The sequence below is a fragment of the Salmo salar genome, chromosome 04 (genome assembly GCF_965601325.2).
Source record: "Salmo salar chromosome 04, fSalSal1, whole genome shotgun sequence".
In the NCBI taxonomy this organism is placed as follows: Eukaryota; Metazoa; Chordata; class Actinopteri; order Salmoniformes; family Salmonidae; genus Salmo; species Salmo salar.
In genome coordinates this window covers 31,353,963-31,381,760 of record NC_138294.1, presented here as the reverse complement: position 1 = coordinate 31,381,760, position 27,798 = coordinate 31,353,963, and the positions used below count along the sequence as shown (strand labels likewise).

The window sequence follows — 27,798 nt, the reverse complement described above, 5'->3', positions numbered from 1 at the left end:
AGATTGCTTCCGTACCCCACTTCCATGATTTTAGTTCAAAACGTAACTTCGTGGAGTTATGCTATAGATCAGGAATCAAATTAAACGTGTAAAGGTACTCACCACTTTATCCATGCTGCTACAGACTGAAAACGAATGTGTGTTTCAAATAGCTCTAACTCCCGCGGTGTAAACTCGCAATTTTTAAAGGAGGAACCACTGTAGGAAGGTTACTCATTTCCTGTAACGAAACATTGGAGTTTAACAAATTACAATATTGCGCTATTTGAATTTCGTGTTAAATTACATAACGTTTCTATTTGTATTTATTCCAGGTCCCTATTAAATACTCTTCCTGGGATCCAATCACGATTACGCAATTACATACAAAATAAAACAGTACATAACAACATATTATTACACTCTACCACAACATATAAATAATACAAACACAATAATACAGTAATATTACAATATTAAAATGAACATAAATAACAAATACACAGAATGATAAATGAGGCTCTCATGTTTTGCTACCAAATAGCATCGACATGGCATATTTGACAAATGTTTTAATTTTTACTCACAATAATGTTATAATAATGACACATTGGCAGAAAAATGCGTGACTATAGTCTAAAGCATAGAAAGGTTGTTAGAGAACATTTTGGTTGCACATGATTTAAGATACACTTACACAATTGACAGTGCACTGTCTCAGAGTGAAACACTGCATTATGTACAGTATACAGTACACCGTCTCAGCGCGAAACACTGCATTATGTACAGTATACAGTATACTGTCTCAGAGTGAAACACTGCATTATGTACAGTATACAGTACACTGTCTCAGAGCGAAACACTGCATTATGTACAGTATACAGTACACCGTCTCAGAGCGAAACACTGCATTATGTACAGTATACAGTATACTGTCTCAGAGTGAAACACTGCATTATGTACAGTATACTGTCTCAGAGTGAAACACTGCATTATGTACAGTATACAGTATACTTAAATATAAAAACATTCAACCACTAGATGGAGGAAATGGATTGGAAGAAAAGACCAACGTTTTCTCTAAACAAAGCTGGGAATTTTATAGGATTTTAATATAAAAAGTAAGTAATTCACTGTTTACAGCCATAATTGTTTTTAAATTTGAAATGTACAGCTGTCTGGCATGCAAAGTGACAGAACAAAAGGTCACACATTAAACTCGCTAAATAGAGAATCCACCAACCAATTACAGTGGTCCCTCCTATTTGACCCTAGAAGTAGGTTACATTAAAACCACAATCTGGAGTTGTGTTTCTGGAGAAATGTTTCCACTCTCAAACTCATAGAGGCAGCTATGGATTCAATGAATGACAGTTTACATAGGTATTCTGAAGCAATACATTATTTGTTTACACAGATTTAAATGACAACAAAAACATAAACGGGGAATGGAGTAATCTACCATCATATTTTGAGTTGTGATAGGGTATGTAAAACATTAATATATTTCAAGCATGGGTATTGATGTATTGATGACTGTTAAACATCAGGAAATATACACATTTTATGACTTTAAATGAAATGTATAGGGAAGTCTTTGACTTAATATATTGAAACTCAGTACAACATGTTTATTTTTTATCAGTTTGAATAAGTCAATAGATTATTTTAAAATAGTGAAAAGTGAATTATATCTTCATAGTCAGTCTCAGTAACTACTCTGAAATAGAGTAGTATAATATGAATAGCCTACAGTGCAACAACTCACTATGGTATCGACAGATTTGGTATTTCCGGGTCACAGTAACCTGTGCTAGCACAGATATATACAAAGGCTGCACTAATGTAGGTGGAGCACAACATGCTCTGATAGAAGGAGAGTGTACAGTGTCAGCAGGAGTCTGCAGGAGGGAGTGATTGTATTCTTAAGGGAGGATGTGCTACATAGATAAGGACAACCAATAAATGCTCCATCATAATAAACAATACAAGCTAATTAAGAGCTACAATTTAGCCCAGGCCTACATTTTGCGAAAAGCGATAAGAAGAGGACAATGTCACGCAAGATTAAATGGCAAATCAAGATCTATCCCTCAGAAATGTTTCAATACAACATACATGGTGAAAGGAAAACGTTTATTTTTGGACCTTTTGTTTCTAAAGGAGCCTAACAGCCATAGCTTCTTTTTTATATTATGTACACAGCTGCTATCCACTGGCAAGCTAAACAATGACCAGCTATAAAAAGATACAGGGGAGGCACCTACATTTAAACAACAAAACAGTCAATACTGAAAATAAGCTTTGGCACAGCAGTAGTATAGATAACACTAGTGAATTCTATTAAAATATATGTTCCATTTGTTTTAACTTATACATTGGGATTTGGAACAAAAGGCATTTAAAGAGACGGATTATCCTGATCCTGCTAACAACTCAATGCATAGTTATTGAATTGGTCCGTATCAGTGGATGTCATCGAGGCCCCTATTTGACAGAACGTCTGTGAGAATGACCTACAAAGAAAGCCTGAAATTATAACATCAGTACAAAAGTTCCAGGGGATTTTTCTCCATTAACAACTGTGCCACTAAAAGGTTATCTGGGTGAATATTTTTCTACTTTAATTTTGTTTCAATGTCCTCTTTATGATATACCAACCTCTACAGAATGTGAGTTATCGTTTCGGCCTCCCATTGACTTCCCGTTTTTCTCCTTCATGCTGTGTCAACATCCCCGCTGGCAGCCATGCGATGTAACAGGAGTGTATCATGAACTGATGTCAGGTTAGGGTTGTCTACGCGACTCCAATTCTGGTATCTCTGTTCACTCCTCCTAGGCAGGAAGAGGGAAGTAGGGGAGGGAAGGACAGGGAAAGAAGGGGCAGAGAGAGGGGTGAGAAAAGGGGTGGGAAAACAACAAAAATAAAATAGGGTTTTATGCTTCTTCATTATTAACTTTGTGCCAGAGGAAGGAAACAGGACACACCTGACACTCTCTTGTCTACTCTCATTGTTCTGCAGTAAGGAACTCAACAGTCAACACAACACATCTAGAACCTTTCCTAAAACTTTTGGGAGGAATCATGAAGCCTAACTTTAAAAGTCTACAGACTTTGCAAATACTGTAAAAGACTACATGAAGATCGAAGGCATTACTACTACTACTATTACTTACTTACAAGCACTTAACCAACAATGCCGTTTTAAGAAAAATAAGTGTTGAGTAAAAAATTGATAAGTAAAAAATGTAAGTAACAAATAATTAAAGAGCAGCAGTAAAATAACAATAGCGAGGCTATATACAGGGGGTACCGGTACAGAATCAAAGTGCTGGGGCACCGGTTAGTCGAGGTAATTGAGGTAATATGTACATGTAGGTAGAGTTAAAGTGACTATGCATAGATAATAAACAGGGTGTAGCAGCAGGGGTGCAATGCAAATAGTCTGGGTAGCCATTTGATTAGCTGTTCAGAAGTCTCATGGCTTGGGGGTAGAAGCTGTTAAGAAGTCTTTTGGACCTAGACCTGGCACTCCGGTACACCATATGTGCTGTGTGTCTTCTCATTGTGCAACCCAACCATATCATACGGGCAAAACTGGTTGCATTGACATCAGGCCGGGTATCAAACTCAGGTGGTCTGTGCAACTCAATACCACATTAACAGTTGTAGCCATCAGGGCTGCTAAAGCTGCTGTATTGCCGTATTGCCTGTAGATTTTTTACTAACCTGATTATCTGTTTGTTTTTTAGGAGTTATCGATGCATAATCAATGTCAACTTGCACTCTTTTGGATGAATCTGTGAAAACAAATAAAGGAAAGTAAATATGGGCCTAAGGTGAGGTGTGACTAACTGACAGAGACATACAGACGCTCACCCCCCTGGACAGGTTCTGTAAACACTCAGGACTCATTTGTTACTATGAGTACTGGTCTCTGTGCTTGCAGTCATGTTGGTGTCAGATAAGCCAAGCTATTCAAGTAATCATTGTCAGAGAGCGTGTGTGTGCCTTCTGCTTTTTCAACATTTAGAGAACTTGTCTGGGATAATGACACTGTTTGAGAACAGCAGAGGAAGTGTGGAAAATATGACACTTTATTTCACCTGCATCCTGTGCTCAAGCAAACATTCCCAACCTTTTCCAAAACACTGCCTTTGATTGTAATATATTTTTTTATAAAAAAGGCTAAGCATGTTTTGACTTTGGGAAGTGACCTCACACCTCTAAAAGATAAATACCTGCCTTGTGAGTGTCCATTTCTACTCTTCTTTTGATAGATTGCAAGTCCAACCAGCCCTGAGGCAACCAAAACGCAGATTACAGCAATAATAAGCATACCCCGAGTCCTCTCACCACTGTCTGAAATAAATAAAACACAAGGAAATTATTTTTGTAAAATATGTTTTGAATGTGCTCAACTACACTCCACTTTCACTTGGTAATTGCTATTTTCTGGATGGACTTAATTCAGAATGTCTCTTACCTGCATCATTAGGATGACCATCTTCACTGCAACATTTTGGGACAAGAACTGTCTCCTTGCTGACAGGGTTAGCAGCCACACAGCTGTAGGTGGAGTTGTAGTCCTTTCCCTCTACCTCCAAACGGAGAGATAGATCGGTGGTGAGATCAGGACTGCTGGTCTGGTTTAGTATTTCTTCTCCCCTGTATAAGGTCAAGGTCACCTCTTTTTCGTTGTCCACAGAACACACAACACTACAGGAGCTGCTGTCACACTCTCTCAACTGAGGTTTGGAAACAACATCTGGAAGAAAAAATATGAATAAATTGGAATTGGAACCTATATTTAATGTGTTTGTAATATACAGCACACACACACGCACACACTTACTGTATACAGTGAGCTGAATTTTTGTTTTTTTTCCTTCATCTGTATTCTCCACAGTATAAACCCCAGCATCGTCTATCTGAAGGTCTGACAGAGTGAAGTATCTTGTAACATTGTTCAAGTGGAGGCGGTTTTCAAATCTCTTCTCAAGGGTGATTTTGCCTTGTTTACCAGGGTACACATTTGCAATACTGCCAAGTTCTCCATAAAGTAAATTGCCAGACTTGATCACCCTCTCTTGAAAAGAGAAAGACTGTCCCGCGATGCCTTTCACCTGCTGAATCTCAGACTGGACTGTTTGCTGGGAAGCACAGAGTACTGTGGAAAGAGAGAGACTCAATATCAACACAATGACTGCAGTCGCACACTAAATCTCACAATCGGACTCAGGAGAGGCGAAGGTTGAGAGCCGCGCATCCTCCGAAACATGACTCAACCAAGCCATACTGCTTCTTGACATAATGCCTGCTTAACCCGGAATCCAGCCACACCAATGTGTCGGAGGAAACACCGTACACCTGGCGACTGCGGCAGCGTGCATGCGCCCGGCCTGCCACAGGAGTCAGTAGAATGCGATGGGACAAGGACAACCCTGCCGGCCAAACCCTACCGTAACCCGGACGACATGGGTCTCCCAGTCGCGGCTGGCTGCGACAGAGCCTGGACTTGAACCAGGATCTCTAGTGGCACAGCTAGTAATGATGTGATGCAGTGCCTTAGACCACTGCGCCACTCAGGAGGACCCATCCCAGTCCTTCTTAGATATTTACAGGCCTAATGTGATGGTTGGGGTCAGGAAATAATTGTTAGGAGTAGTATTTGTATATTTTGTCAGAAATTAAGTTCACATGGAAATTAATTCTCTGAGTGAGGGAAGTTCTTCCCCAATTGACTGTTGTTTTTTCGCCAAAATAAAAGTCAAGGATATCACTGAAAAAGCACATGACTTTACAGAGATATTTCATTACCACCTAACATAATTATCCACTACAGCCTCGTAAACAGCCTAGATCGTATCATTTGAATTTCAGGGTCAGAGGAACATTGCAGCATGATAGAGGACTATTGTAGGCATTAGCCCAGAGAATGTGTTATTTGTTGAAACAAGGTTTTGTGTTGACAACACAGAAAAAGAGATCAGGGGCATGATGGTTGTCCTACTAGCAGTAGGAAAGAGACAGGAATTCTGTACATATGGACACTGCAAAAATATTCTGATTATAAGCAGCCTGTAGCAAGGTGTCTGCTAAACTACTCAAATGTAATTATCTAGACAGAAGTAATGTATATCAATCAGTGGTGGAAAAAGTATCCAATTGTCATACTTGAATGAAAGTAAAGATACCTTAATAAAAAAATGTTTTTGTCACCCAGTAAAATACTACTTGAGTAAAAGTGTCAAAGTATTTGGCTTTAAATCTACTTAAGTATCAAAAGTAAATGTAATTGCTAAATTATACTTAAGTATCAAAAGTATCAATCATTTTAAATTCCTTATTCTAAGCAAACCAGACCGCATTATTTTATTTATGCATAGCCAGGGGCACACCACAACACTCACACATAATTTACAAACTAAGCAGTTGTGGTTAATGAGTCTGCCAGATCATGATCAGATCTTGATAAGTGTGTGAATTAGATTTTTTTTTGTCCTGCTAAGCATTCAAAATGTAATGAGTACTTTCGAGTGTCAGGGAAAATGTATGGAGAAAAAATAATATTATCTTCTTTAGGAATGTAGTGGAGTAAAAGTAAAAGTTGTCAAAAATATAATTAGTAATGTAAAGTACAGATATCCCAAAAAATCCTTAAGTAGTACTTTAAAATATTTTTACTTAAGTACTTTACACCACTGTCAATGATACAAATGTTTTATTTTCCTAATTTCAAAAGTGCTAACTGCAAAAGATTTGAAGGTTTTAGGCATAGCCACAGGAAGTAGTTTGGGCGTGGGCGTGCTGCGAAATTTTTCATAGATGGGGGGGTGAGATGTTTTTTTTTGCCCGCACTACAGATGGCTATATCGGTCCGCTAATACAGGCCCAGTTTTACTCCACTACTATTGTGGGGAAAATGCAGCACCCTCAGCACCCCTACTTCCTGCCACTATGGTTTTAGGCCTTGAGTAAGGTAGAACAAATATTTCAGTGTCACATCCTCTGAGGAGACATAGGCTTAATGTATGCGGCAGGTGGGCTCAATTAGCCATTAGGTTACCCAGATCATTAGCTTATTAATCTGGTTATAGGCTCATAGGCCCAACAGCATATTATTGGGTTTGTACAGTAACAACTTTTCAGTATTAGTTCTACAGGTGGATCGAAGAGAACTCATGCACACCCTACGGACATAATGTATTTGTCCTCCAATAGCGAACTGTATATATTGTCTATCTGAATATACGACTGTGTTTCGTTTCCATTCCCATCAGTCTATCACATTGTGTGGTCTGCCTTTTTCTGTCACATTAGTGGTTTGACCACACTGAGAAGCAGCCTCACACAGTCCCATCTCACACGCAGGCCTATGTGGGGAAATACGTTTCCACTGCAATGAATACTTTTCACTGCAGCGAACAGAAAAGTTCTCAGTAATGCTAAAGGTCTACCCGTGACTTATAATTATTTCAGTTGTCGGATCAATGTAGACCTGATAGGGTTCGTTGGATTTCTAAAAATGAAAGTGAAATTGCACTGGGAAAAGGAAGGCATTCCAGGATTCTATAAGCAAATTAACTATACAAATTGGTGATGAGACAAAGATCATTGTGGTGATAGCCTCTCTAATGTTGCATGTTCTTCAGCACAAGGAAGCTAGTCTCCAGCTTACATACTCCAGACACTTGATAATAAAGTATGCATACGGTATAAGCCAAATATCTTTCTGTGTTTATGTCTCACCCACACATACTCACATACCAAAGTCCTGTTCATTTAGAATAAACATACTTCTCAGCATCGCCATAGGGATTGTAACAAAGGATCGACAACACACAGACAGCAACTTGTGATAAGAAAAACAATTTCAAAAAAACGTTGGCAACGGTTGAGGGGCAATTTCTGCAGCTGGCTACTGTAACAGTAAAACTGTAATAACAAAGCATTGGCTAACAAGCTAACAGTTGTTTACACGTTTCTAGGGAGTTGCTAAGAGTTTCTAGCTACTGGGAAAGGGAAAAGGAGATACCTAGTCAGTTGTACAACTGAATGCATTGAACTGAAATATCTCTTCCGCATTTAACCCAACCCCTCTGAATCAGAGAGGTGTGGGGGGCTGCCATAATCGACATCCACGTCTTCGGCGCCCGGGGAACAGTGCCTTGCTCATGGGCAAAATGACAGATTTTTACATTGTCAGCTCAGGGATTCAATCCAGCAACCTTTCGGTTACTGGCCCAACGCTCTAACCACTAGGCTACCTGCCTACTGGCTACCTGCTGTTATTTAAAAAACCTAGCTAGCTAGCAAATAACAAAAAGGAGAATCAAAAAGGACAAAGGACAAGACAATAGACAGGAAAAGTAGTACCTAAACTTACACAAGCAAGAGGAAACAATTCAGACAGAAAACAAGTGAGGTAGGCTTTGTTTTCATAAAAAAATGTCTAGCTACAACTAGCCAAGTGCAAACCAGCTGTAACATATACTGTATCCAGCTGTAATAAACTAAGACGGATACATGTACAAGCCCCAAACTCAGCAACCTTGCAATCCAATATGCAGAAGCTATTGCTAGTGAAGCAGGGAGGAAAAAATATAAACAAAGAGCACGCAGAGACCCAAAGAGCACAATTTATGCAACAAAAATACAAAGAAATCAAGGTGGATCTTCTCTTTTTCACTGAACGTCCAAATGCTTGGCATGCAGCCCTGCGCAAGGCAAAAAAACATCTTAAAATGTCTGGAAACAAGACCATGAGACAATTGTATGTGGACACAACCCCAAAATGCAATATTAATATATATAATAACAGAACAGTAATGATCCAAGTCTCTGAGGCCAGTCTAGAGCAGTTTGAAGAAGAGTTCAACAAAACCTCTAGTGGATGATGAACTAAAAACTGACATGTCTCCACTAACATCGCCTGCACTTTTCAAAACCTGGGCTTCAAAACAGGAGGCCCACAGTACATCACTCCCTCCCTCACCTGTAGCAGCTGTGTGCACACTAAAAATATTATTGGTAAAACAAATCCAGAACTGCCTCTCCCTACTTGAAGTGGAGATTACGTAATTCAGGGAGAGCAAACAACAAGAATGTGACTGTCCAGATGCTGATGGAAGAGTTGAGGCATTTCCAGGAGGAGAGCCGTGCTTCAACAGAACAGTTAAGACAGAAGTTAAAACAGAACACTTAACAAATTACACAGTCCAATGATGCTGTCCAAGAGGAGCTGTGTGTGGTAAAGGTGGAGCTGCAGCTGAGAGAGGGAGACACCGATTCCCTCCGTCAGCAGCAAATGACTATGCCACCAACAGAGCAGCCCCATACGCCTGAGCCCAGTGCAGCCTTCAACCCATCTGCATCACGTCCCACCAGTCTCTTAGTGTCCACCCTGACCTGCCAACCTCCCAGCCTGCCACAGCTTACCCTGACCTGCCAACCTCCCAGCCTGCCACAGCTTACCCTGACCTGCCAACCTCCCAGCCTGCCACAGCTTACCCTGACCTGCCAACCTCCCAGCCTGCCACAGCTTACCCTGACCTGCCAACCTCCCAGCCTGCCACATCCTACCCTGCCTAGCCAACCTCCCAGCAGTCTGACCATATTCAGCCGAACACACCTCCAGAGGACAGGATCCAGTTCAACCCAGGATACCTCCCAAACCTGTAGTTCTGATAGACTCTAATGGAAAGTATCTGGAAGATAGGAGACCATTTCTGAGACACCAGACGACTAAATGATGTTGGCCCACTACTGACAGTGCACTTCAACTGCTCTATCAAGTCAAGCTGGAAAAACCTGACATCCTTGTCATACATACTCGGACAAATGACCTGCGCACAAAAGGAAAAAGGAAGGAAGTGAGGAAGGTGGCAGAGAAAGCACACACCCTGTTCCCACGGACAAACATTATTATATCCATCCTTCTACCAAGGAAAGTTCTCCCATGGCAAATGATCCAAAATGTCAACAAAAAAATCACCATGGACTGCTCCTCACTACCATTTGTCAGGATCTCTCACCACCACACCCTGACATGTGAGCACCTGTACGACCATGTATACCTGGACCATGAGGGAGTCAGAATCTTTGCCAAGGACCTGAAGGATGCCATGTTAGGCAGAGTTCCACAATTATACCAGCCCAGCAACAGAGTCCCCCCACTTCCCCACTATCCAAGGAGAAAGAGAAGGCCAATCTCATCTCAATTGAGCCAGACACAGACATCACCAGCACCTACCAACATGTCCGAGCCAAGCGGTGCTAGACCTAGACCAGCTCTGCCCGGCGGAGCCAGAACCAACACAGCTCAACCCAACAGTGACTGGACACAGCTCAGCTCAGCCCAACACAACCCATCACAGCACTGGACTGAACAATTGAGACACTCATTTCATTTTAATATGTAGCTAGCTATAGCTACCTAAAGTAACTGTTTCTGCATCCAGATTGAGATTACCTAGCCAGCTAGCTAGCTAACTAATATAAACAATTAGGCAAAAAAACAGTCACTAAAAGCACAAGTTATATGCTTGCCAACTAGCTACAACCATGTTACAACCATGTCAGAGACAGGGAATAGGCCTAGCTTAGTAAAATATATAGCTAGCTAGCTGGCCTAGCTAGCCAAACTGGGTGGGAAACAGAATGTTTGAGCTAACTTAACTAGAGGTCGACCGATTATGATTTTTCACAGCTGATACCGATTATTGTAGGGCCAAAAAACCCGATACCGATTAATCGGACGATTTTATTTATTTATTTGTAATAATGACAATTACAACAATACTGAATGAACACTTATTTTAACTTAATAGAATACATCAATAAAATCAATTTAGCCTCGAATAAATAATGAAACATGTTCAATTTGGTTTAAATAATGCAAAAACAAAGTGTTGGAGAAGAAAGTAAAAGTGCAATATGTGCCATGTAAAAAAGCTAACGTTTAAGTTCCTTGCTCAGAACATGAGAACATAGGAAAGCTGGTGGTTCCTTTTAACATGAGTCTTCAATAATCCCAGGTAAGAAGTTTTAGGTTGTCGTTATTATAGGAATTATAGGACTTTCTCTCTATACCATTTGTATTTCATATACCTTTGACTATTGGATGTTTTTATAGGCACTTTAGTATTGCCAGTGTAACAGTATAGCTTCCGTCCCTCTCCTCACCCCTACCTGGGATCGAACCAGGAACACATCGACGACAGCCACCCTCGAAGCATCGTTACCCATTGCTCACAAAAGCCGTGGCCCTTGCAGAGCAAGGGGAACAACTACTTCAAGGTCTCAGAGCGAGTGACGTCACCGATTGAAACGCTATTAGCGCGCACCCCGCTAACTTGCTAGCCATTTCACATCGGTTACACCAGCCTAATCTCGAGAGTTGATAGGCTTGAAGTCATAAACTGCTCAATGCTTGAAGCACAGCGAAGAGCTGCTGGCAAACGCCCGAAAGTGCTGTTTGAATGAATGCTTACGAGCCTGCTGCTGCCTACCATCAGACTGCTCTATCAAATATCAAAACAGACTTAATTATATCATAATAACACACAGAAATATGAGCCTTAGTTCATTAATATGGTCAAATCCGGAAATTATCATTTCGATAACAAAACGTTTATTCTTTCAGTGAAATACGGACCCGTTCCGTATTTTATCTAACGGGTGGCATCCCTAAGTCTAAATATTGCTGTTACATTGTACAACCTTCAATGTTATGTCATAATTATGTACAATTCTGGCAAATTAATTACGGTCTTTGTTAGGAATAAATGGTCTTCACACAGTTCGCAACGAGCCAGGCGACCCAAACTGCTGCATATACCCTGGTTGCTTGCACGGAATACAAGAGAAGTGACACAATTTCCCTAGTTAAAAGAAATTCATGTTATCAGGCAATATTAACTAAATATGCACGTTTAAAAATATATACTTGTGTATTGATTTTAAAGAAAGGCATTGATGTTCATAGGTACACATTGGTGCAACGACAGTGCTTTTTTTCACAAATGCGCTAGTTAAATCACCTGTTTGGCTAAGTAGGCTGTAATTTGATGAGAAATTAACAGGCACCGCATCGATTATATGCAACGCAGGACACGCTAGATAAACTAGTAATATCATCAACCATGTGTAGTTAACTAGTGAGTATGTGAAGATTGATTGTTTTTTATAAGATAAGTTTAATGCTACCTAGCAACTTACCTTGGCTTCTTGCTGCACTCGCGTAACAGGTAGTCAGCCTGCCACGTAGGCTCCTCATGGAGTGCAATGTAAGGCAGGTGGTTAGAGCGTTGGACTAATAACTGGAAGGTTGTAAGATCGAATCCCTGCGCTGACAAGGTAAAAATCTGTCGTTCTGCCCCTGAACAAGGCAGTTAACCCACCGTTCCTAGGCCATCATTGAAAATAAGAATGTGTTCTTAACTGACTTGCCTAGGTAACAAAAAAATATTTACAAAAATTGTCCACAATCGGTGTCCAAAAATGCCGATTACTGATTGTTATGGAAATTTGAATTCAGCCCTAATTAATCGGTCGACCTCTAAACTTAACTACCTGACATGAAACAATGCACCACACAGTAGCGTTAATGTTAGGCTTACAGAAGACAAGGTTTCTACAGGCACTGACATTGCTAGCCAGCCAAACGACAACAAAAACCTTACATTTTTGATACCACACACAGCACATAAAATAAATGGTTAGCTAGCCAGCTAAGTTACAAAACGTTAGCTAAGTAGTTAACTAGGCAGCTAATGTTTGAGCTAGCATGCATGGTGTTGTTTGCTAGATAGCTTGCTAGATAACATGATCTAAAATGTTCAATGACTGAGATATGTAATTTTAATAGTTAGGTCTATTTAACCTGAATGGATAATTAGCGTTGTTAGATCACTTTTTCTGGTCAGCCATAACTACTTGCCCATTTATCCGTCAAAGTAATTCCACTATGAGCAGACTTGCTACAGCTGCAACAATACTCATTCAATAGCTTGCTGGATAACTTTGAATTAACCCACCCACTGGGTCATATATCAATAACCCAGCATTTTTTAGAGTGTAGGTAGTTCTTTGATTGTCGTAGCAACAACAGGGAAACTGAGCAGAAGGGAGTTGTGCTTCAAATACAGCAATTCTGTGACATCTTTAATTGTGCCTCCCATTCTCCTTAACTGCCAGCCTGGGGACAGGTCGTCTAGATACTGGACAGCCAATAAATTATCAGATACAAACAGTTCTTGATAGCTTGAACAAAAAAAGCTGTTTGCGATTTCCTCGTGAACCGGCGTTTGAGTTATGTGGTTGCAATATCAACAGCCTGTTATCTCTGGTATATCTTGACATGCATCATTCAAGACTAAGTTTAAATTGTGTGCTGCGCAGTGGACATATAATGCACAATTTCTCAGGAAAGACTGTCTGGCGTGGCAACACTCAGTATAGAAAAAACGTCTGGCTCCCAACCTGGACCTACAGGCCGTGGTGAAAACATTTGCACACGAGAATATAGGACTTCACGACACCAAGTTGGATTTAATTAGATCTAATTTACCTTGAATATTGCAGCCCATTTGTGTAAGATGTTATCCAGATGAAACCTGCTGAGTTCAATAATAAATAGCAGGTGAATTTATCCTCAAGCAGACTACTTTTTCCCAATTTGATGGTTATAAAAGTTAGCAGCTAAATACGGTATATAGCTTTAGATAGTACACTGCATAATGAAACATTCCCGAGTAAGCTAGTGTTTTGAGGGTGGACTGACTGTATTATTTGGCAGTAATACCCTCTCTAGGGTCGGCGGGACGAAATCGTCCCACCTACTCAACAGCCAGTTGAATCCCGTGACGCGTTATTCAAATACCTTAGAAATGCTATTACTTCAATTTCTCAAACATATGACTATTTTACACCATTTTAAAGACAAGACTCTCGTTAATCTAACCACACTGTCCGATTTCAAAAAGGCTTTACAACGAAAACAAAACATTAGATTATGTCAGCAGAGTACCTAGCCAGAAATAATCAGACACCCATTTTTCAAGCTAGCATATAATGTCACATAAACCCAAACCACAGCTAAAGGCAGCACTAACCTTTGATGATCTTCATCAGATGACAACCCTAGGACATTATGTTATACAATACATGCATGTTTTGTTCAATCAAGTTCATATTTATATCAAAAACCAGCTTTTTACATTAGCATGTGACGTTCAGAACTAGCATACCCGAGCAAACTTCCGGTGAATTTACTAAATTACTCACGATAAACGTTCACAAAAAACATAACAATTATTTTAAGAATTATAGATACAGAACTCCTCTATGCACTCGCTATGTCCGATTTTAAAATAGCTTTTCGGTGAAAGCACATTTTGCAATATTCTAAGTAGATAGCCCGGCATCACAGGGCTAGCTATTTAGACACCCACCAAGTTTAGCCCTCACCAAAGTCAGATTTACTAGAAGAAAAATGTTATTACCTTTGCTGTTCTTCGTCAGAATGCACTCCCAGGACTTCTACTTCAATAACAAATGTTGGTTTGGTTCAAAATAATCCATAGTTATGTTCAAATATCCTCTGTTTTGTTCAAGACACTATCCGAATGGTAAAGAAGGGTGACATGCACGACGCATTTCGTGACAAAAAATTTCTAAATATTCCATTACCGTACTTCGAAGCATGTCAACCGCTGTTTAAAATCAATTTTTATGCCATTTTTCTCGTAAAAAAGCGATAATATTCCGACCGGGAAAGCGTGTTTAGGTTCAAAGAGAGAGAAAATAAAAACATGGGATCCCCTCGTGCACGAGCCTCAGTCTGATGGCCCTCCGATCGACCACCATCCAAACGCGCTAAAGTTTTTCAGCCAGCGGCTGGAATTACATCATTCAGCTTTTTCCCGGGTTCTGAGAGCCTATGGGAGCCGTAGGAAGTGTCACGTTACAGCAAAGATCCTACATTTTCTTTAAACAGAGCCAAGAAGCCCAAGGAATGGTCAGAGAGGGTACTTCCTGTTTGGAATCTTCTCAGGTTTTTGCCTGCCATATGAGTTCTGTTGTACTCACAGACACCATTCAAACAGTTTTAGAAACTTTAGGGTGTTTTCTATCCAAAGCCAATAATTATATGCATATTCTAGTTTCTGGGCAGTAGTAATAACCAGATTAAATCGGGTACGTTTTTTATCCGGCCGTGTAAATACTGCCCCCTAACAGGTTAATAGACAGGTTTTACGCTCAACTTTCTGTCAAAGCTGGGAGAGAGCACAAGGACACCTCATGTCATGCAGGTTCAGGTAGCCTATACAGGACAAAAGTAGGTAGGGGTACGTGGGTAAAATCACCGGGTAAGCCAAGCCAGGAAAAAAACCCATATTACAACCTATGTGTTGTGATAATTGCATTGTTTGCTCTATAACCTGTTAGTTCATATGCCTTGACACCGTGATATGTGACCCGTTTCAAGAAGCTAGGCGTATTTCGTAATTCGCACTTCACTACTTCTCTTTTATTATATTTTTCTAGGGCTGGATCAGCTTTAATAATGCAAATAGTATGTCGCTTCCATCAATGATTGTCTGCATAATTTCCAATCCCCCATATATTTTTGGGGTAAATATATATATATATATTTTTTTGGAGGGGGGGTAAATAAATATATATACACATACACACACACACATACGTATATATACATACATATACACACAGTTGAAGTCGGAAGTTTACATACAAACAATCCTTTTCAACCACTCCACAAATATCTTGTTAACAAACTATAGTTTTGGCAAGTCGGTTAGGACATCTACTTTGTGCATGACACAAGTAATTTTTCCAACAATTGTTTACAAGACAGATTATTTCACTTATAATTCACTGTATCACAATTCCAGTGGGTCAGAAGTTTACACACACTAAGTTGACTGTGCCCTTAAACAGCTTGGAAAATTCCAGAAAATGATGTCATGGCTTTAGAAGCTTCTGATAGGCTAATTGACATAATTTGAGTCAATTGGAGGTGTACCTCTGGATGTATTTCAAGGCCTATCTTCAAACTCAGTGCCTCTGCTTGACATCATGGGAAAATCAAAAGATATCAGCCAAGACCTCAGAAAAAAAATTGGAGACCTCCACAAGTCTGGTTCATCCTTGGGAGCAATTTCCAAACACCTGAAGGTACCACGTTCATCTGTACAAACAACTATACGCAAGTATAAACACCATGTATAAGTATAAACGCAGCCATCATACCGCTCAGGAAAGAGACGCATTCTGTCTCCTAGAGATGAACGTACTTTGGTGCGAAAAGTGCATATCAATCCCAAAACAACAGCAAAGGACCTTGTGAAGATGCTGGAGGAAACAGGTACAAAGGTATCTATATCCACAGTAAAATGAGTCCTATAATCGACAACCTGAAAGGTCACTCAGCAAGGAAGAAGCCACTGCTCCAAAACCACCATAAAAAAGCCAGACTACAGTTTGCAACTGCACATTGGGACGAAGATCGTACTTTTTGGAGAAATGTCCTCTGGTCTGATGAAACAAAAATAGAACTGTTTGGCCATAATGACCATCGTTATGTTTGGAGGAAAAAGGGGGATGCTTGCAAGCTGAAGAACACCATCCCAACCGTGAAGCACGGGGGTGGCAGCATCATGTTGTGGGGGTGCTTTGCTGCAGGAGGGACTGGTGCACTTCACATCATGAGGAAGGTAAATTATGTGGATATATTGAAGCAACATCTCAAGACATCAGTCAGGAAGTTAAAGCTTGGTCGCAAATGGGTCTTCCAAATGGACAATGACCCCAAGCAAACTTCCAAAGTTGTTGCAAAATGGCTTAAGGATGACAAAGTCAAGGTATTGGAGTCACTAAGCCATCACAAAGCCCTGACCTCAATCCCATAGAAAAGTTGTGGGCAGAACTGAAAAAGCATGTGCGAGCAAGGAGGCCTACAAACCTGACTCAGTTACATGAGCTCTGTCAGGAGGAATGGGCCAAAATTCACCCAAGTTAAACAATTTAGAGGCAATGTTACCAAATACTAATTGAGTGTATGTAAACTTCTGACCCACTGGGAATGTGATGAAAGAAATAAAAGCTGAAATAAATCATTCTCTCTACTATTATTCTGACATTTTACATTCTTAAAATAAAGTGGTGATCCTAACTGACCTAAAACAGGGAATTCTTACTTGGATTAAATGTCAGGAATTGTGAAAAACTGAGTTTAAATGTATTTGGCTAAGATGTATGTAAACTTCCAACTTCAACTGTGTGTGTGTGTGTGTGTGTGTGTGTGTCAAGCACTGACTATGGTGTTTAGGTCAGAGCGTGACTAGGGGGGTGTTCTAGTCTTTCCATTTCAATGTTGGTGCTCTTAGTATGGTTCCCAATTAGAGGCAGCTGATGTTCGTTGTCTCTAATTGGGGCTCTGTTCCCACCTGTTCCCACTGTTCCCACCTGCTTTGTGGGATATTGTTTGTTTGTGGTGGTGATTGTTAAACCACATAGTCACGTTGTGTTGCTTGTTTTGGTTGAAGAAGTTTCACTTTAACGCTGCGCCTTTGTCCGTCTCTTATCAGCACCGTGACAGTGTGTGTGTGTATATATTATATATATACACAAACCTATATGCATAAACTCAGAAAAAAATAAACATCCCTTTTTCAGGACCCTGTCTTTCAAAGATAATTCGTATACATCCAAATAACTTCACAGATCTTCATTGTAAAGGGTTTAAACACTGTTTCCCATGCTTGTTCAATGAACCATAAACAATTAATGAACATGCACCTGTGGAACGGTCGTTAAGACACTAACAGCTTACAGACGATAGGAAATTAAGGTCACAGTTACGAAAACTTAGGACACTAAAGAGGCCTTTTTACTGACTGAAAAACACCAAAAGAAAGATGCCCAGGGTCTCTGCTCATCTGCGTGAACGTGCCTCAGGCATGCTGCAAGGAGGCATGATGACTGCAGATGTGGCCAGGGCAAGAAATTGCAATGTCCGTACTGCGAGACGCCTAAGACAGCGCCACAGGGAGACAGGACGGACAGCTGATCGTCCTCGCAGCGGCAGACCACATGTAACACCTGCACAGGATCGGTACATCCGAACATCACACCTGCAGGACAGGTACAGGATGGCAACAACAACTGCCCGAATTACACCAGGAACACACAATCCCTCCGTCAGTGCTCAGACTGTCCGCAATAGGCTGAGAGAGGCTGGACTGAGGGCTTGTAGGCGTGTTGTAAGGCAGGTCCTCACCAGACATCCCCGGCAACAACGTCGCCTATGGACACAAACCCACCATCACTGGACCAGCCAGGACTGGCAAAAAGTGCTCTTCACTGATGAGTCGCGGTTTTGTCTCAGCAGGGGCGATGGTCGGATTCGCATTTATCGTCAAAGGAATGAGCGTTACACCGAGGCCTTTATTCTGGAGCGGGATCGATTTGGAGGTGGAGGGTCCTTCATGGTCTGGGGTGGTGTGTCACAGCATCATCGGACTGAGCTTGTTGTCATTGCAGGCAATCTCAACGCTGTGCGTTACAGGGAAGACATCCTCCTCCCTCATGTGGTACCCTTCCTGCAGGCTCATCCTGACATGACCCTCCAGCATGTCAATGCTACCAGCCATACTGCTCGTTCTGTGCGTGATTTCCTGCAAGACAGGAATGTCAGTGTTCTGCCATGGCCAGCGAAGAGCCCGGATCTCAATCCCATTGACAATGTCTCGGACCTGTTGGATCGGAGGGTGAGGGCTAGGGCCATTCCCCCCAGAAATGTCCGGGAACTTGCAGGTGCCTTGGTGGAAGAGTGGGGTAACATCTCACAGCAAGAACTGGCAAATCTGGTGCAGTCCATGAGATGCACTGCAGTACTTAATGCAGCTGGTGGCCACACCAGATACAGACTGTTACTGTTGATTTTGAAACCCTCTTTGTTCAGGGACACATTATTCCATTTCTGTTAGTCACATGTCTGTGAAACTTGTTCAGTTTATGTCTCAGTTGTTGAATATTGTTATGTTCATACAAATATTTACACATGTTAAGCTTTTGACTGTGACGGGAGATTTCTTTTTTTGCTGAGTTTATATACACGTCTTTTTAGAATATACCTTCCTTTATTTTTCCCTGTAAACCGTAACACACCTCCCCCAATTGGAGTAAACTAATAAACAATAACACTTAGGCTTCTACTTCCAGCTTATTCATTCTATACACATTTTACAGACAGTCTATTGTACAATAGTTATATTGTGTTTGTTTTTAGTCCTGGCATTCCTCTATGTCCATATATTTGAAACTGCTATGTCCCAAAATTTCGGAACGTATATACATTTTACTGACCCCGTTTAACATTTGTTATCTTATTAGTCCCACCCTTCAGCTCCATTCAACCGCTCCAATCTATTTCTTTACACCATCCATATTGGATTTCTCTTTGCCATATATTTTTCAACTGTGATGCTTCACAAAAGTACTAAACCTTTCTATTCTCAGTTTCTATAGATTGTAAATTAAAGATAAATTAAAGATAAACATTTATTATTGTTGATCGATTGACTATGACCTTTCAAATCACCCAGTATTGCTATCAGCAGCGTTAGCTCTAGGTAAATGTTGCAATTCTTCAGCCATTCCGGGACCGGTGACCAAAAACAAGCTACATATGGACAGTACCAAAATGTAATGACTCTGCCTCCTTGCAGCAAAATCTGCAGAGCTGGGAAGATTGTATCCCCAATATATATAACATTGTATTGGATGCAAGTATTTTGTATAATCATTTTAATTGAAAAATGTTGAATCCGTCATCGTTTTGCGTGTCAATTCATAAACCATGTGCCATCGAATCGATACATCGAAAATCTCTTCCCTACTATTTTGCAATTTATATGGCACAGCTGTCAATTTTTGGTCCTTAAATGAAACTGGTATATATTTTCATTTTTCACAATTTTCTTTAACCAATTTTGGTCTTTAATATACTTTTTCCCCCTGCCACTTGCTTCTTCCATTTTTGTGGTAATGCTGCAATTAGTTGGTTGTAATTTTGGATAGAGCAGACATTCCCATATGTCTGTGTTAGCTGTATGTGTGACATAACTCAACCAGTCCTATTCATTTACAAAAATGTGACATTTTAAAAATAAAAGGTTATCAATTATTTATACTGTGAAACTATGCAATACATAAATAAACTTGAATGAAAAAAAAAAGTGACGCAGAGGTGAAACAGACACTACTCAAAACTAATCTCCTACAAACCCAGGTGGGAAAACCCCCTACTTAAGTATGATCTCCAATTAGAGACAACGAGGACCAGCTGCCTCTAATTGGAGATCATCCCAAACAAAACCAACATAGAAATACAAAACATAGAAAAACACCCCCTGTCACACCCTGACCTACTCTACCATAGAAAATAACAACTTACTATGGTCAGGACGTGACACCTACGCCCATTAAACCCCCCCTACTCCACTATTTAAACCCATCTAGTCCTACATCAGGCCAACAGCATGAAAGGACGGGACACCACCACTCAACACACCCTGTAACTCTGTTGAGGTTAAATCTCGTACATCCAAATATTTCTCTGCAGCTGTCACCACAACCTTTATTTTCTTAGACTTACATTCCATCCCTGCAGGACAGTTGATAACCATTGCTATGAATGCTAAAAAGCCAATCTTACTGAAGCATATATCACTCTTTGGCCTATCCCTCTGTACTGATACAGAACTACTACTCACACGCCTCCTCTCAGTATCCCGCCCCCTTGACCCATCTTCCTCAACTTTCTTTACTGCCTCAGCATACAACACCCTCTGCTCTACCCTAACCCTAGTAACTTCAACCTGCCTCTCTCGCACCAGACACTTTTGATCCCCAGACTCATGGACACCCCTACAATTAAAACATACGTTTTTTTTCCCCCCAATGCTACACATCCTTTGTCTCATGCCCTTCTGCACACTTCTCACAACTATGAACCTCCCTCCTACACACTGCTGCCACATGCCCAGAAGTTTGACACCTGTAGCATCATCATTTATTTGGCACATAAGCTCATGCGGGATAACTGAAATATCCTAACATCACTTTGTCGGGCAGAGACTCAACATCAAAACTCAAAACAATGACTTCTGTTTCACCAGTCATGTCACCTTTTACCAGTCATGCCAGCATGTCTGCATCGCACCAAATGATGAGTAACAAACACGCAGGCGCTGCCTCCACTATTCCAGCAGCATTTCAACTTCAGCATTTCAGCATCATCTAATCACCTATGCTTAGTCTAAAACAGTGACAACTAAAATATATAAAAAAAATATATTACTTGCCTAGTTAAATAAAGGTTAAACCTCTTACATCTAGACGTTCCGCTAGCGGAACACCTGCTCCAATATCCAATGATAGGCGTGGCGCGAATTACAAATTCCTCAAAAATACAAAAACTTCAATTTTTCAAACATATTTACATTTACATTTAAGTCATTTAGCAGACGCTCTTATCCAGAGCGACTTACAAAATGGTGCATTCACCTTATGATATCCAGTGGAACAACCACTTTACAATAGTGCATCTAAATATTTTAAGGGGGGGGGGGGGGTTAGAAGGATTACTTTATCCTATCCTAGGTATTCCTTAAAGAGGTGGGGTTTCAGGTGTCTCCGGAAGGTGGTGATTGACTCCGCTGTCCTGGCGTCGTGAGGGAGCTTGTTCCACCATTGGGGTGCCAGAGCAGCGAACAGTTTTGACTGGGCTGAGCGGGAACTGTGCTTCCTCAGAGGTAGGGGGGCCAGCAGGCCAGTGGTGGATGAACGCAGTGCCCTTGTTTGGGTGTAGGGCCTGATCAGAGCCTGAAGGTATGGAGGTGCCGTTCCCTTCACAGCTCCGTAGGCAATCACCATGGTCTTGTAGCGGGTGCGAGCTTCAACTGGAAGCCAGTGGAGAGAGCGGAGGAGCGGGGTGACGTGAGAGAACTTGGGAAGGTTGAACACCAGACGGGCTGCGGCGTTCTGGATGAGTTGTAGGGGTTTAATGGCACAGGCAGGGAGCCCAGCCAACAGCGAGTTGCAGTAATCCAGACGGGAGATGACAAGTGCCTGGATTAGGACCTGCGCCGCTTCCTGTGTGAGGCAGGGTCGTACTCTGCGAATGTTGTAGAGCATGAACCTACAGGATCGGGTCACCGCCTTGATGTTAGTGGAGAACGACAGGGTGTTGTCCAGGATCACGCCAAGGTTCTTAGCACTCTGGGAGGAGGACACAAGGGAGTTGTCAACCGTGATGGCGAGATCATGGAACGGGCAGTCCTTCCCCGGGAGGAAGAGCAGCTCCGTCTTGCCGAGGTTCAGCTTGAGCTGGTGATCCGTCATCCACACTGATATGTCTGACAGACATGCAGAGATGCGATTCACCGCCTGGTTATCAGAAGGGGGAAAGAAGAAGATTAATTGTGTGTCGTCTGCATAGCAATGATAGGAGAGACCATGTGAGGATATGACAGAGCCAAGTGACTTGGTGTATAGCGAGAATAGGAGAGGGCCTAGAACAGAGCCCTGGGGGACACCAGTGGTGAGAGCGCATGGTGCGGAGACAGATTCTCGCCACGCCACCTGGTAGGAGCGACCTGTCAGGTAGGACGCAATCCAAGCGTGGGCCGCGCCGGAGATGCCCAACTCGGAGAGGGTGGAGAGGAGGATCTGATGGTTCACAGTATCAAAGGCAGCAGATAGGTCTAGAAGTATGAGAGCAGAGGAGAGAGAGTTAGCTTTAGCAGTGCGGAGAGCCTCCGTGACACAGAGAAGAGCAGTCTCAGTTGAATGCCCAGTCTTGAAACCTGACTGATTAGGATCAAGAAGGTAATTCTGAGAGAGATAGCAGGAGAGCTGGCCAAGGACGGCACGTTCAAGAGTTTTGGAGAGAAAAGAACGAAGGGATACTGGTCTGTAGTTGTTGACATCGGACGGATCGAGTGTAGGTTTTTTCAGAAGGGGTGCAACTCTCGCTCTCTTGAAGACGGAAGGGACGTAGCCAGCGGTCAAGGATGAGTTGATGAGCGAGGTGAGGAAGGGGAGAAGATCTCCGGAAACGGCCTGGAGAAGAGAGGAGGGGATAGGGTCAAGTGGGCAGGTTGTTGGGCGGGCGGCCGTCACAAGACGCAAGATTTCATCTGGAGAGAGAGGGGAGAAAGAGGTCAAAGCACAGGGTAGGGCAGTGTGAGCAGGACCAGCAGTGTCGTTTGACTTAGCAAACGAGGATCGGATATCGTCAACCTTCTTTTCAAAATGGTTGACGAAGTCATCCGCAGAGAGGGAGGAGGGGGGGGGAGGGGGAGGAGGATTCAGGAGGGAGGAGAAGGTAGCAAAGAGCTTCCTAGGGTTAGAGGCAGATGCTTGGAATTTAGAGTGGTAGAAAGTGGCTTTAGCAGCAGAGACAGAAGAGGAGTGAGTGAAAGGATGCCAGGTCCGCAGGGAACTGAAACATATGACTATTTCAAAGCATTTTAAAGACAAGACTCTCCTTTATTTAACCACACTGTCCGATTTCAAAAAGGCTTTACAGCGAAAGCAAAACATTAGATTATGTCAGCAGAGTACCAAGCCAGAAATAATCAGACACCCATTTTTCAAGCTAGCATATAATGTCACAAAAACCCAGAAGACAGCTAAATGCAGCACTAACCTTTGATGATCTTCATCAGATGACACACCTAGGACATTATGTTATACAATACATGCATGTTTTGTTCAATGAAGTTCATATTTATATCAAAAAACAGCTTTTTACATTAGCATGTGACGTTCAGAACTAGCATACCCCCCGCAAACTTCCGGAGGAATTTGCTAACAATTTACTAAATTACTCACGATAAACGTTCACAAAAAGCATAACAATTATTTTAAGAATTATAGATACAGAACTCCTCTATGCACTCGATATGTCAGATTTTAAAATAGCTTTTTGGTGAAAGCACATTTTGCAATATTCTAAGTACATAGCCCAGCCATCACGGGCTAGCTATTTAGACACCCGGCAAGTTTAGCACTCACCAATATCAGATTTACTATTATAAAAGTTTGATTACCTTTTGTTGTCTTCGTCAGAATGCACTCCCAGGTCTGCTACTTCAATAACAAATGTTGGTTTGGTCCAAAATAATCCATCGTTATATCCGAATAGCGGCGTTTTGTTCGTGCGTCCCAGACACTATCCGAAATGGTAAATCAGGGTCGCGCGCATGGCGCAATTCGTGACAAAAAAAATCTAAATATTCCATTACCATACTTCGAAGCATGTCAACCGCTGTTTTTCTCGTAAAAAGGCGATAATATTCCGACCGGGAATGTCCATTTAGCTAAACAGAGGAAAGTAAACAAAGCTTTCGGTCGACGCGGGCACGAGCCTGAGTCTCACAGTACTGTAACCAGCCACTACCCAAACGCGCTACTTTTTTTCAGCCAGAGCCTGCAAAGCCACGATTCTGCATTTTGCCGCCTTCTGAGAGCCTATGGCATCCGTAGGAAGTGTCACGGGACAGCTAAGATCCTCACTCTTCAATAAACAGAGACAAGAAGAACGACACCTTGTCAGACAGGCCACTTCCTGCATGAAACCTTCTCAGTTTTTTGCCTGCCATATGAGTTCTGTTATACTCACAGACACCATTCAAACAGTTTTAGAAACTTTGGAGTGTTTTCTATCCAAAGCCAATAATTATATGCATATTCTAGTTACTGGGCAGGAGTAGTAATCAGATTAAATTGGGTACGTTTTTTATCCAGCCGTGAAAATACTGCCCCCTAGCCATAACAGGTTAAATAAAATAAAAAAAATATGATGTGGTTGTCCATGGTACAGATTTCTGTGTGTGTGCGTGCTTGCATGCAAGTAGAAAAAAACATGTTGACTCACCCTACTTGTAGAGAAACGCCAATACCATCCTCCTCTTTCATGTTGGAAATGGTCATACAGTAGGCTAAATGCTTTCAGGTTTTGTTCTAGGCTGCCTGGCTAAAATGCTTGCTAGCTAGCGTAACTTCCTTTCATTGGCAATGATATGTCAGGCCAGCAAGTTAATGTTAGCCTATAGTAGGCCTATAGCGTGTAAAAATTGTCTGTCCTCGGTTGCAACACTCACTTCCGAGTTCCTGCCTCTGGGAGCAACGCCAACACAAGAACTGTTCATCGAGAGCTTCATGAAATGGGTTTCCATGGCCGAGCAGCCACACAAAAGCCTAAGATCACCATGCGCAATGCGAAGCATAGGCTGGATTAATGTAAAGTTTGCTGCCATTGGACTCATTGGAGCAGTAGAAACGCATTCTCGGGAGTGATGAATCACGCTTCACCATCTGGCAGTCCTATGGATGAATCTGAGTTTGGCAGATGCCAGGAGAACGCTACATTCCCGAGTGCATAGTGCCAACTGTAAAGTTTGGTGGAGGAGGAATAATGGTTTGGGGCTGTTTTTCATGGTTCGAGCTAGACCCCTTAGTTCCAGTGAAGAGAAATCTTAAACAACAGCATACAATTACTTTCTAGACGATTCTGTGCTTCCAACTTTGGGAAGGCCTTCTCCTGTTTCAGCATGACAATGCCCCCGTGCACAAAGTGAGGTCCATACAGAAATGGTTTGTCGAGATCGGCGTGGAAGCACAGAGCCTGCATAGAGCCCTGACCTCAACCCCATCAAACACCTTTAGGATGAATAGAAGCGCCGACTGCGAGCCAGACCTAATCGCCCAACATCAGTGCCCGACCTCACTAATGCTGGAAGTAAGTCCCAGCAGCAATGTAGTGGAAAACCTTCCCAGAGGAGGGGAGGCTGTTATAGCAGCAAAGGGAGGACCAACTCCATATTAATGCCCATGATTTTGGAATGAGATGTTTGACGAGCAGCTGACCACATACTTTTGGTCATGTAGTGTAGCTCTTGTTGCTCTTGAACGTCTTCATTCTCAGTTAAGACGTTCATGCGAGACACTTACACCCTAAAAAAAACACAGCTTTTTTTGTTCAACGCTATGACCAGAGGAACATCACATTTGTGGTGGGCTGACCAGTGACCAGACCATGACCTTTTTAACAAAGTACATCGCCTGTTCCAATGACCTGCCTCTCGCTCTTCCATCCATCTATGTGACAGACAGCCTCTGACCACATAATGACAGAAACCCCAAACATTTCCTGTTTAATGTCCCACTCGAATGTAGCTTAAATACCACTGAGTCTTAATGTTAATTTTACCTAAATACTTTTAGATATTGATATTCATGAAAGAATTTCATCATTTTGGGGATGAAGCCATGTCCATTCTCCTTCAATGATTCATCATGGTTGAGGGAATTCCCAAGTCCCAACACCATAAAGTTGCATGTTTTACTATCCCATCCGTAGTCATTAGTCTTTTCAAACATCATGGGGCAGGCACTGTGAGCCTAAACACAGTGAACATGTAAGCTGTGAGTTGGCCAAAATTTGAATAGAATGCAAATTAGTTTCAAATGACAAGCTACAGTCTAAGAGAACTATAAAAGGTTGTCAGCCTGTTGTTTCCAACATATTATTAATCTCTCATCTAAATTAGTCTATGAATCAATAAAGTATTGGCATACTCTGTAGTTGGTGTATAGATCACAACCTTGTCATATCCTACACCTCTTTCTTCCCACGAAAGAGCTCTGTTTTAGAAACGAGTCTCTGCCTGTATCTATCCCTTACTGTAAATATTTGTCTAATGCTCGGACAGGATACGGGAGGATAGCGAGAGAGAGAGAGGAATGTTATTTTGGAATGAGTCTTAGCGATAGGCTACACACTGTTTAAATGTGGCACTGTTTAAATGGATTTAGCATTTACAAATTTGAGCATATTTAGTAAGGGGGAGGGGGATTAGGGAAATTCGCATTCGGTCTGTGCTCAACGCACTACGGCTGCTAGCCTCCCTTATCAGGAGACACACATAACCATACGAAAATAGACCTAAATGTTTTTTTATTTCCAAAGTTACTAATTAAGACGTTGAACATTTAAAAAATATAATGTTTCAGGCTACTTATCTATCGTCTCCCACTTACACTTTTAGTTAGTGCAGCTAATCAGTAACAACAAAAGAAACATACCATCAATGAGAAAATATAGCAGCATGAACGTCAGTCTGGCAAGCCTTCTCCATCCGAACAAATGGTTGATTGCTCTAAAGCTCGAGCTGTTCAGTGGTGCGCACTGTGAAGAACCTGAAAGAGGTGATGTTGTCGTTGTACAGAGGAGAGAATAGACTCAACCAGACCAGCAGCCCTCTTGTCACGCCCTGACCCGAGAGAGCCGTTTTTCTCTGTTTTGTTAGGTCAGGGTGTGATATGGGGTGGGGCCGGGTATGGTTTCCAATCAGAGGCAGCTAGCTGTCTATCGTTGTCTCTGATTGGGAGCCATACTTAGGCAGCCTTTTCCCATCTGGGTTTTTGTGGGTAGTTGTTTTCCGTTTAGTTGTCTGTTGCCTGACGGAACTGTTTGCTTTTGTTTTGTTTCTTTGTATAAGTGTTTCATTATAGTAATAAATATGAGCACTCAACACACTGCGTTTTGGTCCACGCCTTTTGACGATCATAACACCTCTGGGGTTTATTCATTTTGCCGATTCTGTTGCAAACGTTTCTTAAACAGAAGCAAATGGAACAGGGAGGGACCTACCTGAATTTATCCAATAGAAACTCTCATTTTATTTGCAACTGTTTGGACTAATGATTACACCCCTGAT

At 41.7% G+C, this 27,798-nt stretch overlaps 1 protein-coding gene across 1 annotated transcript; it reads right to left on the bottom strand.

Annotated features, from left to right (window-relative positions):
• Positions 1 to 533: 533 nt before the first annotated feature.
• Positions 534 to 27,422, bottom strand: LOC106602775 (SLAM family member 5). The gene is made up of 6 exons (XM_082974346.1): positions 27,164 to 27,422; positions 4,836 to 5,150; positions 4,467 to 4,748; positions 4,226 to 4,342; positions 3,710 to 3,780; positions 534 to 2,814 (listed from the first exon to the last, which is right to left on the bottom strand). Exons 1-6 carry the CDS (start codon positions 27,186 to 27,188, stop codon positions 2,806 to 2,808), a joined length of 819 nt encoding a protein of 272 aa, XP_082830472.1. The 5' UTR covers positions 27,189 to 27,422; the 3' UTR covers positions 534 to 2,805.
• Between the last annotated feature and the right edge of the window lie 376 nt (positions 27,423 to 27,798).